The 16,296-nt window shown below is 34.3% G+C and overlaps 1 protein-coding gene across 2 annotated transcripts in view; it reads right to left on the bottom strand.

Annotated features, from left to right (window-relative positions):
- Window positions 1-649: 649 nt before the first annotated feature.
- Window positions 650-16,296, bottom strand: part of appl1 (adaptor protein, phosphotyrosine interaction, PH domain and leucine zipper containing 1) — a 17,583-nt gene continuing 1,936 nt past the window's right edge. The window contains exons 4-22 of one of the 2 annotated variants that reach the window (XM_048172620.1): window positions 16,218-16,289; window positions 16,050-16,137; window positions 15,770-15,811; window positions 15,609-15,667; window positions 12,088-12,234; window positions 11,897-11,979; window positions 11,556-11,714; window positions 11,292-11,480; window positions 8,250-8,292; window positions 7,204-7,260; window positions 7,008-7,099; window positions 5,347-5,523; window positions 5,170-5,222; window positions 4,677-4,851; window positions 4,284-4,320; window positions 4,030-4,176; window positions 2,631-2,681; window positions 2,418-2,507; window positions 650-1,900 (exon numbers count right to left, since the gene is read on the bottom strand). In XM_048172620.1, coding sequence (XP_048028577.1) covers window positions 1,751-1,900; window positions 2,418-2,507; window positions 2,631-2,681; window positions 4,030-4,176; window positions 4,284-4,320; window positions 4,677-4,851; window positions 5,170-5,222; window positions 5,347-5,523; window positions 7,008-7,099; window positions 7,204-7,260; window positions 8,250-8,292; window positions 11,292-11,480; window positions 11,556-11,714; window positions 11,897-11,979; window positions 12,088-12,234; window positions 15,609-15,667; window positions 15,770-15,811; window positions 16,050-16,137; window positions 16,218-16,289 — 1,911 coding nt within the window. In that variant the 3' untranslated portion in view covers window positions 650-1,750. The remainder of the gene's footprint in view (window positions 1,901-2,417; window positions 2,508-2,630; window positions 2,682-4,029; window positions 4,177-4,283; window positions 4,321-4,676; window positions 4,852-5,169; window positions 5,223-5,346; window positions 5,524-7,007; window positions 7,100-7,203; window positions 7,261-8,249; window positions 8,293-11,291; window positions 11,481-11,555; window positions 11,715-11,896; window positions 11,980-12,087; window positions 12,235-15,608; window positions 15,668-15,769; window positions 15,812-16,049; window positions 16,138-16,217; window positions 16,290-16,296) is intronic. The other variant, XM_048172621.1, reaches the window with a different exon arrangement.

Genomic DNA, 16,296 nt, shown 5'->3' with positions numbered 1-16,296 from the left:
GAAAACATTAAATAATTAAATAAATGCTGAAATAAATGCATTAAATACACTTCTGAAAATGCTGTTCTTTTGAACTTTAGTCATCGAAAAAATCCTGAAAAAAAAAAATCCGTTTCCACAAAAATACGAAGCAGCCTGTTTTCAAACTGTTTTTAAATACAAAAAAAAAAAAAACATCTAAATTGTACATTGTTTTACCAATTACAGAAATTTCAACAAAAATGTTTCTTAAACCAGGCCTAAAACATCTGCTTTTAAATATTAAGTTTGGAGTATTAAGATGTTGAATTTTTTTTCCTGTATTAATATTTTGATCATGGTTAAGTTTTATTCACACAAATGTAAATTTGTTACATTTTGTGGCACTTAAGAATGATTTGAAAATTTTATTTCAATCTTTAAAGAAAATGAGTTCTTTAAAACTCTCTAAATTACTTGAAATATATATATGGATTAACCCTCATTAAATTTGTTTAATGCTATTTGTTTTTGCATTATTTGTTCTTTTTTTCCCTTTTCAATGTAATGCTGTTTGGGTTTTTTGTAGCTGTGTTCAACAATAATAATGCCTGTTATCTGTTATTTGAAGAAGTTTAATACAAGTTAAAAAAAAATCCATTCAAAAAAGATTCTGGCGAGTCAAAGAGGATCAGCTTATTTAAAACAGATTTTAATACCAATCTTCATTGTACCCCATAAATCCATGATTTTGTAGAAAGACATTTAGACACAAACATTTCTTTAAAGGTTAGAAACAATCATTGACAAATTGAATGGAGCAAACGTTTAATACTCAGTAAACAGATTAGAAAGTGCGTTTTTATAAATCATAAAGACCGTTTTCATTACTTAAAGCAAATTGTCAAATAAACCAAATCAATGAATGACACAATATTTACGTTCTGTGCAACTTCCACCACTTCAGAACTTATGAGCAAAGCAAAAATGATGAACGTTTGCAATTCCATCACCGCAAGTCTTTTGTTCGAGCTGCAGATTTCAGTATATCGGGCCAATAAAACACTTATGCTGCAATATATATGTTATACAAAAAAAAAAAAAATACACCTTAAGTCTAGAGCGATTTGATCACATGATTTTAAGTAAGAAAATTGTTTTGATGTTCACATAGAAACACTGAGTGATCACAAAACTTAGTCTATAGAATGAACAGATGTTTCATGTTGTGAATCAAAAATCAGAACTGAATTACCGTATTATTTGCGAAAACAAAATATAACCTCATCAAATCATTGTGAACCTGTCCAAATTTTGGCATAAAGAAAATTAAGCCTATTTTAGGACAACTGAGATTGACAATTACAATAATAAATCATGATCTCGACAAGTTTTGTGAAATTCTGCCACCGTAAGTGAAATGAACGGAAACACATGCAGCCTTAAAACATTAGAACAGAAAAGCCCAACATACATTATCACACATCTGTTATTCACACGTGCAACTTCATCAAAATAAAGGATCAAATGTCACCTTACGTCTCGTTAGGTTGTAGTTTGTCATGGTAGTGGATTCATTTATACACACACATATATAAAACCCTCTAAAAGCAAACGCATTCGATAACGGATATGGTAAAAAATACAAATAACTTTTGAGAGGATTTTTCCCCAAAGTGTCCATATTTTTCAAATTATAATATTCTGCAGTTTGATATTAAATCATTGCTCCTGCAGGCCACTCTGGAGAACCCTTGAAGAACAGGAAGTGATATATGCAGAACGGTTCTTATCAGGCCTCTGATTCGCCCTTTTTCTGCCCCTCATCTCCTACATCGCTGTCCTCTGATTGGCTGTTGCTAAGGACCAAGATCTGTCCGTCAGCAGCTGGTTGGTTGGGTCGGCTAGAGGCGGCTATCAAACGGCTTTGTTCCTCAAGATCCTGAAGGTTAATAATTATGAAATGTGTTCAAAAGTTATTTTTTTTTAAAGAAATGAATACTTTTGTTCAGCAAAGACACATTAAATTGATCAAAAGTGACAGTAAAGACATTTATAATGTTATAAAAGATTCTATTTCAAATAAATGCTGGTCTTTGGAACTTTCTATTCATCAAAGAATCACAAAAAGCAAAATGTATCACGTTTTCCATAAAAATATTAAGCTGTTTTCAACATTGATAATAGTAATACATGTTTCTTGAGCAGCAAATATTATTATTAGAATGATTTCTGAAGGATCATGTGACACTGAAGACTGGAGTAATGATGCAGAAAATTCAGCTTTGATCACAGAAATAAATTACATTTTACTATATATTCACATAGAAAACAGCTATTTTACATTGTAATAATTTTTCACATTTTTACTGTATTTTTATTCAAATAAATGCAGCCTTGTTGAGCCGAAGAAACGTCTTTCATGAGACAAGAGAATCAAGGGATGTGTCGTCTTTTACCTTCTCTATCTGTTTTTGTTTATGGAGTTCTTCCTGTTGTTTCTCCTTGGCTTTGTCCAGCTCTCTCTGTTTCTGTGAGGCTTTGCGGTCCTGTCAAGAAAAGTAAAATACATGCATATTCTCAAGAACACTCAGCATTATCAATTTCATTTTACCCAACATGCATTTCTGCACAAAGTCATTTGAAATCAAATAAATGTTGATGTTTCTCACCATCTCAGAGTGGAGGGCGATCTGCTTTGCCAGTCCTACACTGTCACAGATCTAATGTGCATCAAAATAACAAAGATGAGATTAAAAAGACATCCAGGATTCTAAAGTGATTTTTTTTTTAAATTAAGTATATATACATGTCCTTATTTAAGGAGAAAAAAGGAAAGATTACATATAAATATTTATATAACAGGTCTTTCTGGTTCTCGAATCTGATTGGCTGAGAGCCGTGCGATTTTCTACTGATAACAGCAGTCTTTCACCGTTCGTATCACTCCGCTTGAAGTGACTGTCATAGCGGCTGAGCCATATTTTTTTACAAATACAACACTTGTTGTACCACAAACTGTAGTTTTAAGAGTTTTTAGGCGAGAATGTAGTTGTTTAGACCTGAAATATGTGACTCATATTTAATCATAGCGCCTATTTTACAATTTGTTTAGGCGTTTTCCAGGCCGCCAGCGGCCGTTCAGAGCTCGAGTACCCGCTGAGAACAGCTTTATCTCAGCCAGTCCTTTGGGAAATTGCCGCTGGCTCTTATAGAGGTTAAACATGAGATATAATTCATTTTGAGTACATTTTGAGCAAATCGAATTGGGCTATGTTAAATTTAATTATTTATTAGTAAGGCTATATTTAACTTGCATCCTTTAGTGCACTGCATTTGTACATTTGACTGAATTGTACAATTGTGTTTATTTCCTATTGTCATTTATAATGGCTATTGCTGTTAATTTAAATATTGTTGTTCAATAAATATTTAAATATGTTGTATTTGGTATTGATAAAAGGTCCTTTAGTGCGTAATATGGATTGTGTGAAAGTTACATTACTACGCCATTAGATGGCGGCAAACTTCACAAGTCAATGAGTCAGTAACGAGAGACTTTTAAATTGAAAGGGACTTTTGTAAACAAAAGAAACTGTTTTAGCGCTGTGTGTTATGGAAAAAAGTGTAAAAAGGACAAATACAAAGATCGCTTTCCTCAGCGGACTTTCAAACGGATTTTTATAATGGATATAATATTATGGACATCGACCTGAAGAATGAATGTTATATCAGACACAGGTAATGCTCTCTCAATAATACTGTACAAAATACAATGAGTTTCAATGGAGGGACTCAACATTCCTTCATTACTAGTTTTAGAATTAGTAACGGAGGCTTGATCAAATTGTCAACTTGAGATTTGAATCCTTGACGGATTCAAAAGAGGGTTTTAAAGACACTGTTGTTGTTTCTTATTTACTTACACACTCGGACTGTTAAACGTAATATCACACGAGTAGCCATGCAATATGGCTGCATATCTTTCCTTTTTTCTACTTTAATAGTGCCCCCTTCTGGATTGGAGCATGGATCGCCTGTGACTATATATATATATTTATGTATTTGTACCTTCTCTCCATCATTGTTTGACTCAAAGACGTAGCAGACGGTAACAGGCCGTCCATCCACTCGTCCTCCTGCCGTCTGCAGCACAAAACCAAACAAGCGCTTGTTCTCCTGATGTGACGCACACAGCACAACGCTGGAGAGAGAGAACTGAGGAACGACAGAACAAATACTGACTTCAGAACAGCACGGGATTCGCTTTTAACACCCAATATGAGCAGTCAACAAAACTGTTGAATGATTGGTTAAGGATGTACCCGTAGTCTTGTGACTTGTGTCTGTGGGTCAATCAGCCTGAAATAAACAAACACAACTTTATATTAAAAAAAAAGACAAGTAAGCATAGACTGAAATCTTTAAAAAATACATTATTTGGTTCTTTTGGTCCAGATCAAAAAAGAAAATGATACATTTAGTCCTGGTTTGCTTAGCGTTCACACTGTCATTCTGTTTGTTTTAATCAAACCAAACCTGAAAAGTATGAAGACACACCCTAAAACTAGATGTTCATGTTTTTTGAGTGGCGTTTGCTCATATGAATTTAAAATGCTTGATATATTCACTGGCCCTTTTTAATGACTTGTATTAGGACAAGCAGCAGAGCTCTGATCCAGGATCAGTTTAACACAGCTGTGACAATATCAACTCACTTCAGGCATTCGCACGTGACGAGCAGATGAGACTCGGTCATCCTGAAGATGTTGTGGATGGCTCGGGCTGCCAGGATCTGTCTCATGGTCTCGTAGATGACATCAGAGCTCTCTGTGGCCTTCACCTCCATGGAGCCCAAGAACCGAACGATGAAAAGCTGGTGCAGGATCGAGTCTGAAACAACAGATTCAGTCTGACTTCATGAAATCAAAATGCATTTTATTAATGAAAGTCTCTGGTCTTGTGCACGATTTTATAATGTTGCATGAAAATGCAAAAACTTGGCTTTTCCGCTGATGCAACCAGAGCCAAATGGGTGGAGAGAATAATATTAATTAATAATATCACAGCCTGCTTAGCACAATCTAATCAAATGAGATGGATATATAATGAAATTTTATTCCTGATGAATAAAAGCATAATTTTTTTTTCCAAATTTAAAAATAAAACAAAAATTTTGAACAGTGGTGTATACATATTTTATAAATGTACCTTCACTTTCTTCAGATTGTGGCCCTCCAGATTCCCCGAATGGATTGGTCCTTCTTTCAGCAAAGGGAAAAACACAAACCAGTGCTTTACATTTATGCTTAACAATTCCCTAATAACAATCAAGAGTAAATTGTCCTCTTTATCAACTTTGATGCATTCATAAGCATAAGCACAGACCTGCCCTGGCCGCTCTTAGCCTGACTCGTGTGCTCCTCACTGACGGGTGAGATGATGTCAAACTGAATGGGCGTGTCCGGAGCCACCAGCGAATCCAGAGACAGAGACGACAGCGCCGGAGACTCGGAGCCCACGGAGCACTGACTGCCTGATCGGGCCGCTTTGGCTCGACCTTGCCTGCAGGGGGAAAAGATGAATGATTTGAGAAAGAAAACATGGAATTATTTACAAGTGCAAAATCTGTTTCTCTTATATGGGAAGACGTGTGTTGAGTTGAAATGTATTTATTACAAAACCTGTCAAATGATTGGAATAATTAATAAAGAATTTTTGTTTATAAATGTACATCACCAGGGTTGCATTTATTTGATTACAAAAAAAAAGACTAATATTGTGAAAAAAACATAAAAAACTGTTTTCTAATTGAATATATGTTAAAATTAAAAAAAAAAAATTGCATTCATTGTTGAAAACTGCTTAATATTTTTGTGGAAACTGTAATACATCACAATACTATGGAAGAGGATTAGGGCCAAGCAATAATAAAAAAATAAAACCATCTCGAGATTAAAGTTTTGAGAAAAAAGTCGTTAAATTACGAGAAAAAACTTGTTAAATCGATAAAAAAGTCGAAATAAAATGTTGAGAATAAACTCATTAAATTACAAGGAAAAACTCGTTAAATTTCGAGAAAAAAGTCAAGATAAAATGTTGAGAATAAAGTCATTAAATTACGAGAAAAAAGTTGTTAAATTACGAGAACAATTTCATTAAATTATGAGAACAAATTCGTTAAATTATGAGAAAAATGTTGTTAAATTTAGAGAAAAACGTCGAGATAAAATGTTGAGAATAAAGTCATTAAATTAACGAATTTATTCTTGTAATTTAACGAATTTGTTCTCGTAATTTAATGACTTTTTCCTCATAATTTAATGAGTTTATTCTCGTAATTTAATAACTTTATTCTCAACATTTTATCTCGACTTTTTTCCTCGAAATTTAACGACTTTTTTCTCGAAATTTAACAACTTTAATCTCAAGATGGTTTTATTTTTTTATTATTGCTTGGCCCTAATCCTCCTCCGTACAATACAAACGATTTTTTTCCCAAAAAATAATTAATAGTTTTATTCAGAAAAGACACATTAAATTGATCTTGAAATGTGACAAAACATTAATAATGATTTCTTGTTCAAATAAATGCTGTTCTTTTGAACTTTATATCCATCATATAATCCTGAGAAAAAAAAATAAATCATGGTTTCCACAAAAATACGAAGCATAAAAACTATCAGAAATGTTTCTTAAACAGCAAATCAGCATATTATGATGATTTCTGAAGGATCATGTGACACTGAAGACTGGGGTAATGATGCTGTAAATTCAGCTTTGATCACAGGAATAAATTACATTTTAAAATAGATTCACATAGTTTATTTTATGTATTTTTGATCAAATAAATTCAGTCTTGGTGAGCAGAAGAGACTTTTTTCAAAAAATAAATAAATAAATAAAAATAATAAAAAATCTTAGTTACTCCAAACGTTTGCCTGGTTGTGTATTTCCAGTAATGTAGTATCCACACTTACCGTTAAATATTATGGACAAAATTAATAATGAAATGCAATATTAAGTGCTGGCGAGATGTTGTCACTCACGTGCTCGGTCTAAAACTCTCATGTCGCTGTTGAAAGGACGGAGAAGGTGTCACAGCCTCCAGAGCCGACTGATTCACTCTCGCTGCGATTTCCTGCCAAAGAGAAACATGAGCAATAACTAACTTTAAACTGCATTAAAGCTGTCGTGTCATGTTTTCACCTCGACAGTAAGACTAAATCTGAACTCTGCACTCACCTCTGGGTTTTCACTGAGGTATATCCTCTTAGAGATGTTGTTTATTGTTGCAATCCACTAAAATAAAAGAAATAACATTTGAATTACATTTTAATTGGTGAATATAATGAAGCCTGCCATGTTTAGGGTCAAATTTCGCCCCAAAAGCCTATTTTTAGAACCATAAGTTATTTCATATTGTGACATTACATCATGCATGACATTTATGCACATTTTCCCCACAATTCTCATTATTGTAAATAATGTATATAAAATCTAATATTTTTGAAGCATTTATGCATCATGATAGTTTTCCTTTTACTGCCTTTATTTATGCAGATTTGAAAGAAATAATTGTTTCCAAACAGATTACAATTACAGTAACGAGAATATAAAGAGAATTACAAATAAACTGAGAACTGAGAGGAAATAATAATGCATATACACATTAAAATATATATGTTTAAAAGTTTAGGGTCATTAGAATTACACTCACCAAAGCTGCATTTATTTGATTAAAATGCAGTAAAAACAGAAATATTGTAAAATATTATTCCAATTTAAAATAACTGTTTTCTGTGTGAATACATCTTAAAATGTAATTTATTCCTGTGATGCAAAGCTGAATTTTCTGCATCATTACTCCAGTCTTCAGTGTCACATGATCCTTCAGAAATCATTCTAATATGATGATTTGCTGCTCAAGAAACATTTGTGATTATTATCAGTTGAAAACAGTTCATATTTTTGCAGAAATCATGAGACATTTTGTTTTTTAGGATTCTTTGATGAATAGAAAATTCAAAAGAACAGCATTTATTTGAAAAATAATTTTTTTGTAACATTATAATGTCACTTTTGATCAATTTAATGCACCCTTGATGAATAAAAGTATTAATTTCTTTAAAAAAAAAAAAAAAAAAGTTAACTGACCCCAAACTTGTGAATGGTAGTGTAATTATAATTTCTTTGAATTGTGTTGAAATGTTCTTGGTGAAATTGACCCTAACATCTGTATGTGCCTTTTAAAGAAGGACCTCCAACTTAATGAAACACAGTTTTCTCACCTCCTCACAGTCTTTCCTGCTCTCCGCCTGTAATATGGCCGCCCTGCGGTACAGAGAGAAACAGCCATTCAGTGAAAGCAGTGACTCAGAATGACTCAATATCTGGCTCATGCCCTGAGAAAGGATAAGGCAGACCGTTTATCCGCCTGATAAATATTCAATCGAGTTTAAACTGGATCAGTTCTTGGGAATTCTCTGGCAGCACTTTAGCACTACAGTCAGTGTTTTCATCTCTCAGTACTAGACTAATGCCATAAAACCAGCAAAAGCCACCAAAACATTCAGGGAATTTTAGATTGCCAAGAACAAATAAGGGCTGCCAAAAAGCAATCCTCTGAAAACTGACCATGACTATGCTCAACTTCAAGCCAAAGGCATTTGCAAAAACCGTTTTAGGTTAAATTACTGTAAAAATCAGTCAAAGTTAGACACATTTGACTCGATAGCAAAAGATCTGATCTATGTTGCAGTTTATTTTTGCCAAAACTGACATGTAAAACAACCTGAGATACTATTATAGTTTTTGTTAACATTTTTAATTAGTTTTAATTATAATTTTAGTTGAAGTTTTAGTAATTTTGTAATTTTTATAAGTTTTTTTAAATATGTCTTTGTAGTTTTTATTAATTTTTATTTCAGCTTTAGTTATTTCAGTACATCGTTAAACTAAATGAAAATGAGAAATGATGCCTTGGAAACTAGTTAATAATAATTTCAGTGAACATTTGTTTTATTTTAAGCAACAACAATTTTTTTTATGGTTTTAGTTTCAGTTACTTATAATAACTCTGCAACCAACCACACTTCCTGTAGTTTTTATAGAGCTGCACGATCATAATCATTAAAACATTGCAAACTCAGTTCATTCAGATCTGTGTTCTGATCTAGAGAGAGCAGTTGTCATGTTTAGGTATGGAACAGCTTCACAAACAGTCTTTTCAACCACACAGTATCATCATTTCTGTCTTACAATGATTCATATTATCACAGAAGTACTGGGATAAAAGATTATCCCAGAAACACTGATGTCTACAGTAACGATCAAAATAGAGAAAATCTCCTTTTGAAAGTAACTTGATGCTTCAAATAAAGATTGTATCAATGACATTGTTGCACCAGTAGGTGGCCACGTTTATTTATTTGTCATTGAATCATTGATTCAAAAGATTTGTTCAAAAACACTGATTCATCCAGTAATGAAACAAGTGAAGTCTTAATGAGTGAGTCATTGAATCATTCACACACTGATTCAACCAGTAATGATGAAACAAGTAATTGAGTCATTGAATCATTCAAACACTGACTCATCCAGTAATGAAACAAGCGAAGTCTTAAAAAGTGAGTCATAGAATCATTCAAACGCTGATTCAACCGGTAATGAAACAAGTGAAGTCTCAATGAGTGAGTCATTGAATCATTCACACGCTGATTCAACCAGTAATGAAACAAAGTCTTGATGAGCGAGTCACTGAATCATTCAAACGCTGATTCATCCAGTAATGATACAAGCGAAGTCTTGATGAGTGAGTCATTGAATCATTCAAACTCTGATTCAACCAGTAATGAAACAAGTGAAGTCTTAATGAGTGAGTCATTGAATCATTCAAATGCTGATTCAGCCAGTAATGAAACAAGTGAAGTCTTTATGAGTGAGTCATTGAATCATTCAAACTGATTCAACCAGTAATGAAACAAGTGAAGTCTTTATGAGTGAGTCATTGAATCATTCAAACACTGATTCAACCACTAATGAAACAAGCGAAGTCTTGATGAGTGAGTCATTGAATCATTCACACGCTGATTCAACCAGTAATGAAACAAGCGAAGTCTTGATGAGTGAGTCATTGAATCATTCAAATGCTGATTCAGCCAGTAATGAAACAAGTGAAGTCTTTATGAGTGAGTCATTGAATCATTCAAACTGATTCAACCAGTAATGAAACAAGTGAAGTCTTAATGAGTGAGTCATTGAATCATTCAAACACTGATTCAACCACTAATGAAACAAGCGAAGTCTTGATGAGTGAGTCATTGAATCATTCACACGCTGATTCAACCAGTAATGAAACAAGCGAAGTCTTGATGAGTGAGTCATTGAATCATTCAAATGCTGATTCAGCCAGTAATGAAACAAGTGAAGTCTTTATGAGTGAGTCATTGAATCATTCAAACTGATTCAACCAGTAATGAAACAAGTGAAGTCTTTATGAGTGAGTCATTGAATCATTCAAATGCTGATTCATCCAGTAATGAAACAAGTGAAGTCTTAATGAGTGAGTCATTGAATCATTCAAACACTGATGCAACCAGTAATGAAACAAGTGAAGTCTTTATGAGCAAGTCATTGAATCATTCAAACACTGATTCAACCAGTAATGAAACAAGTGAAGTCTTTATGAGTGAGTCATTGAATCATTCAAATGCTGATTCATCCAGTAATGAAACAAGTGAAGTCTTAATGAGTGAGTCATTGAATCATTGAAATGCTGATTCAACCGGTAATGAAACAAGTGAAGTCTTTATGAGCGAGTCATTGAATCATTCAAACACTGATTCAACCAGTAATGAAACAAGTGAAGTCTTTATGAGTGAGTCATTGAATCATTCACACACTGATTCAACCAGTAATGATGAAACAAGTAAAGACTTAATGAGTAAGTCATTAAATCATTCACACACTGATTCAACCAATGATTGAGTCATTGAATAATTCATTCAAACCGTTAAAAAAAAAATCATTCAATTTAATTAAACTTTTTTTTAAATAGACTGCAGCAATCAACATTTTATCATAACCTGTAGTAAATTACGTTATTTTGTTTAGTTGTCCATTCAGAATCGCAGGAGAATCGTGATCTCTATTTGAAACAAAAAAATCATGATTCTCAATTTATCCAGAATCGCCTTATTTTTAGTGGAATTTAGAAGCAGTTTTATCTAAAATAGTCTGAAAGATGTGTAGTAAATGTCAAGCAAAGCTGCACATAAAAGAAGTATATTGTAATACCTGTACAAGACAGATTAGTGCATTGAAAATCTTACTTCTTTCCATCAAACGCTGTGATCTGAAAGCAGAAACGGCGGTCCTCACAGTCCACAGCCATGACGGAACAGTTGTCAATGTCCATAACGAGACCTCCAGCTACGTCTCCACGTGATTGGCTCATGAGGTTTCCTCCCTGGGTGAAGAAGTACTGCCGGTCCCAGCTGGACGACACCAGGCCCGTTTTACTGCCGGGTAGAAGCATGAGATCAGTATTAAAGCAGGCGACTGAAGCGCATTGTAGGCGGTCGATGTTCTCTTACTTGCGAGTGTTGAGGTAGCCGGCCTTGCGGGTCAGGTTGCGGTTCACAGGGACCATGTTCGGGTCTGGGTCGGGCATGTAGAGTGGATCACTGGCTTCTTTCAGGTCTTGAATCGTCTGCTCCATCGCTTCAGCGTCACTGTCCATTTCCCTCCGAACACTACGACCACCAAGAGAAGAAAGTCAGACTCACAAATGACCATTCATTTCCCAGTAATTAACTATTTTTCTCATTTGCAAATGACACAGACACACACACAAACAAACAAACCGCATTTATTTCTTATAGTTTCCTTAATATCGTGCAAATATCAACAATCTTTATCAATCAATTAAACTCACTTCTGCACACTGGTTCCAATGTTGGTGAGAAAATCCTCCCATTGCTGCGTCAGATTCTCTGATCCCAGTTTGAAAAAACTGATCTGATGAAAAGCAAACAATAATGAGCTTTAAAAAGACTCTATATTATCAGATGGTGTTATGAATTCAAAATCAGGACTATAGTTGGTGTTAAACAGCTGAATGAACACCTGCGCCTGCATATATCCCAGCAACGGCTCCAACAGCGCAATCTTCTTCTTGTACTGCAGCATGTTGAGTGATGCGAAGTAGTGCATTATGGTCTCGTGCTGTTTTTTCCTAGACGTGTACACGTCCTCCATCACTTCATTCTTCACCTGCAGTCGACGCATGGATGACAGGAGTTAGTTACATGCAGGACAGGATTTTAACAATTGGGAATTGATTGGATGGTGAAAAGTTTGTATAGGACATGTGGTTGAAAAATAAGGAATCGGTTGAAAATTCATTTCGGAGTTGGTGCAACTTTAATGAAAGATGATTAAGACTAGTATTTAGAATAACATGCACTGATGAATTGCTCAGAATAAGATCAGAAACATGCATTAAGAAAGTTTTACTGTCATCTTGACTTTTATCTTCTGCTTTAAAGTGCCCCTATTATGTTTTTCGAATATTATCTTTCAAGTAATGTGTAATATAGCTTTTTGTGATTGTAAATGCAATGTCTTAAAGATCAAAGTGCATGTCAAATAAAGTTATTGTCTCCTAAAAGAAAGAATTGATTCTGAACTGCTGAAACGAGTTCCAGTCTCACCTCTTGTTACATACACTGCAAACCCAAATAAGTTGGTAAAACTCAAATTTTTAAAGTTAAGAAGTTAAGAAATTCAGTTCAAGTTTTGTCCTCATACATTTTAACTGTTCTTAACTTGAAATGATTGAGTGAATGAAACAAGCGAAGTCTTAAAGAGTGAGTCATTGAATCATTCAAACGCTGATTCATCCAGTAATGAAACAAGTGAAGTCTTAAAGAGCGAGTAATTGAATAACTTAAATGCTGATTCAACTACTAATGAAACAAGTGAAGTCTTAATGAGTGAGTCATTGAATCATTCAAACGCTGATTCAACCAGTAATGAAACAAGAAGTCTTAATGAGTCATTGAATCATTAAAACGCTGACTCATCCAGTAATGAAACAAGCGAAGTCTTAAAGAGCGAGTCATTGAATCATTCAAACGCTGATTCAACCAGTAATGAAACAAGAAGTCTTAATGAGTCATTGAATCATTCAAACGCTGACTCTTCCAGTAATGAAACAAGTGAAGTTTTTATGAGCGAGTCATTGAATCATTCAAACTCTGATTCAACCAGTAATGAAACAAGTGAAGTCTTAATGAGTGAGTCATTGAATCATTCAAACGCTGATTCAACCAGTAATGAAACAAGAAGTCTTAATGAGTCATTGAATCATTCAAACACTGACTCATCCAGTAATGAAACAAGCGAAGTCTTAAAGAGCGAGTCATTGAATCATTCAAACGCTGATTCAACCAGTAATGAAACAAGAAGTCTTAATGAGTCATTGAATCATTCAAACGCTGACTCTTCCAGTAATGAAACAAGTGAAGTCTTAAAGAGCGAGTAATTGAATCATTCAAACTCTGATTCAACCAGTAATGAAACAAGTGAAGTCTTAATGAGTGAGTCATTGAATCATTCAAACACTGATTCAACCAGTAATGAAACAAGAAGTCTTAATGAGTCATTGAATCATTCAAACGCTGACTCATCCAGTAATGAAACAAGTGAAGTCTTAAAGAGCAAGTAATTGAATCATTTAAATGCTGATTCAACTAGTAATGAAACAAGTGAAGTCTTAAAGAGCGAGTAATTGAATCATTCAAACTCTGATTCAACCAGTAATGAAACAAGTGAAGTCTTAATGAGTGAGTCATTGAATCATTCAAACGCTGATTCAACCAGTAATGAAACAAGAAGTCTTAATGAGTCATTGAATCATTCAAACACTGACTCATCCAGTAATGAAACAAGTGAAGTCTTAAAGTCGTCAGTAATTCCAGTCTCACTTCCTATTAAATCATCTGCAAACCCGAGTAAGTTGGTAAAACTCAAATTTTTTTAGTTAAGAAGTTAAGAAATTCAAAGTTTAAGTTTTGTACTCATGCATTTTAATTGTTCTTAACTTGAAATGATTGAGTGCATTAATTCATACATTTAACTTAAAATTTTCATGTAACCTCAATGTGAACATTTTTATTAGTGTAAACTTAGCTAGCTATAACAAGCTAATTCAGAAAATGCTAACATGTTAACAATAGCATGGCATAGCACTTGCTGAATGAGTACAGCAAAATAAAGCATTTTACATACTTGCTCTCAAACCAACCCACATGCAACACTTGTCACCATGATGGTAACTCTTCAAAAACCCACATTAACAGAAACTCTTTTAAATTAGCATAACAAAACATTGTAGCTGTCATTAGAAGCTCCGGTTTCCATAGAAAACTGAGAGTCGCGCTTAGGACTGCACATGCGCATTGGCTCGTCTAGCCTGAAACATAAGCTTTTTAACACTATTTGAGCATAAGAAACAACATTTATGGGACAGTTCATGTCAAATTTTGTTGCTGATTTGAAATATGTTATTTAATTGCAAGTTTGCCAAGTTTTTGATATTTCAGGATTCCCCCATTCAAATAGATATGACTTGGTCTCGAATGCTCGAAATAGCTGCCCGGAGGCGTTGCAAAAATGGCTGCTGAGTGAACAAACTTTCCTTGAAATGGACTTTGACATTAATCGCTACTAAATCTCCCTCTTAACATTAGTCTTGCACAAAAAACATTATATAACACTTCATTTTAGCATTTACTCTCCCTTTTGAGTGCCATGGGCAAAGCATGCTGGGAAATAGAAATCCCAGCTCAGTTTAAGTTAAACATAAGTTAATCTAAAAATTAAAAGAAATAAGTTCATAAAACTCAAAACAATTAAACTGTTCAGTTTACTTCAAATATATCAGTTCTGTGAACTTGAAAGAAAAAGAAAGTTCTAAATACTCATAAAAGTTGATTTGCCTGAACTATTTTGTTTAATTTAAATTTGTCCAACTCAAATAAATTATTTGGAGGGATAGAGTTTACCTAAGTAGCAATGTAACACATTTGCATAAAGCCAGACTATGGTTTTCATTGGCTGCTAGCGAACAACGTCTACTTTGCTCCGATATGTTAATGGGCGTTTAGTTTCCAACGCGAGTTGTAAGCGGTCAACCAATCACAACAGACTGGGCCGTCTGACCAATCAGAGCAGAGTAGGCTCTCAGAAAGGCGGGGTTTAGAGAGATTGAATCATTGAACAAAGAGTTTTCAGACTCTTTGAGAAATGAAGTGATGTGCAATGTATATTATGAGAAAATTAAAGTGTTTTTTGACCTTGCATGCATGTAAATCTATTGTAAGAGACAAAATTAGGAACCTAGTAAGTGAATAGGGAGTTATTTGTCTTCTTGTCCTAGACAAGGACACTCAGGTATCCACCAACCGTCTCAGAGGAACAGATGCTCATCTACCGGCGGTCAGGCCAGCTCTCAGTGTGTGTTTTAGTAAATGAGGACAGGCAGAACATTCAGCAATAAAAACACAAGCGTTATACTCTTATCAAGACTGCGGAGCTGCATGCAAACTAACCAGCTGTCAATCATACAACACAAAATGCCACACCTTCTCATTTTCCTTTCGCTTAGACAGACGACTGTATCTGTTTATGGCTGCATCGTGATCTGAAATGAAATATGTTAAACATAATGAAGCAGAAATAATGGCTTCTTTATAATATGCTGCAGCAATTATGTAGAAAAAAAACAGTAATATAACGGGCTTACCATCACTTGCAATCTGAAACACTTCCTTCAGGATTAGAATTTCTAGAGGGTGAGATGGAGGAGAATAAATGTGTTATGCAAGAGATAATGTACAGCTTATTACACAGCTACTTAAATGACTAAATGGGCATGAAATATTGATTTGATCTAAATTACTTTTTATGTGAGTAAAATGACATTAAAGCAGATTGCATATCTGCAAATGGTCGCAGTCAATTATACAGTTTAGAGTCAATATAAAAGAGAGAGTAGTTGATTAATCAGAATCAAGTATTCGTACCTCTCAAGTCTCTCTCTTTAAACTGTGTGATGGGGAACATCATGGCGTCTGCGAGCTGAGTGGAGAGAACGGCGTGACAGGAGCTGAGCTGAAATAAAAACAGAATTATGAGCGAAATCTCAATTATACTTGCACGGGATGTTAATTAGTGAGTGATGTCGTTCGGACCTCGTCAATGACTTTGGCAAACTGCTGCAAAGTGGAGCTCATGACCTCATCGTCGCCCCCCAGAGGAAAACGCTGCACA

The sequence above is a fragment of the Megalobrama amblycephala genome, linkage group LG21, assembly GCF_018812025.1.
Source record: "Megalobrama amblycephala isolate DHTTF-2021 linkage group LG21, ASM1881202v1, whole genome shotgun sequence".
Lineage (NCBI taxonomy): Eukaryota > Metazoa > Chordata > Actinopteri > Cypriniformes > Xenocyprididae > Megalobrama > Megalobrama amblycephala.
This window is presented reverse-complemented; position numbering and strand designations above follow the sequence as displayed.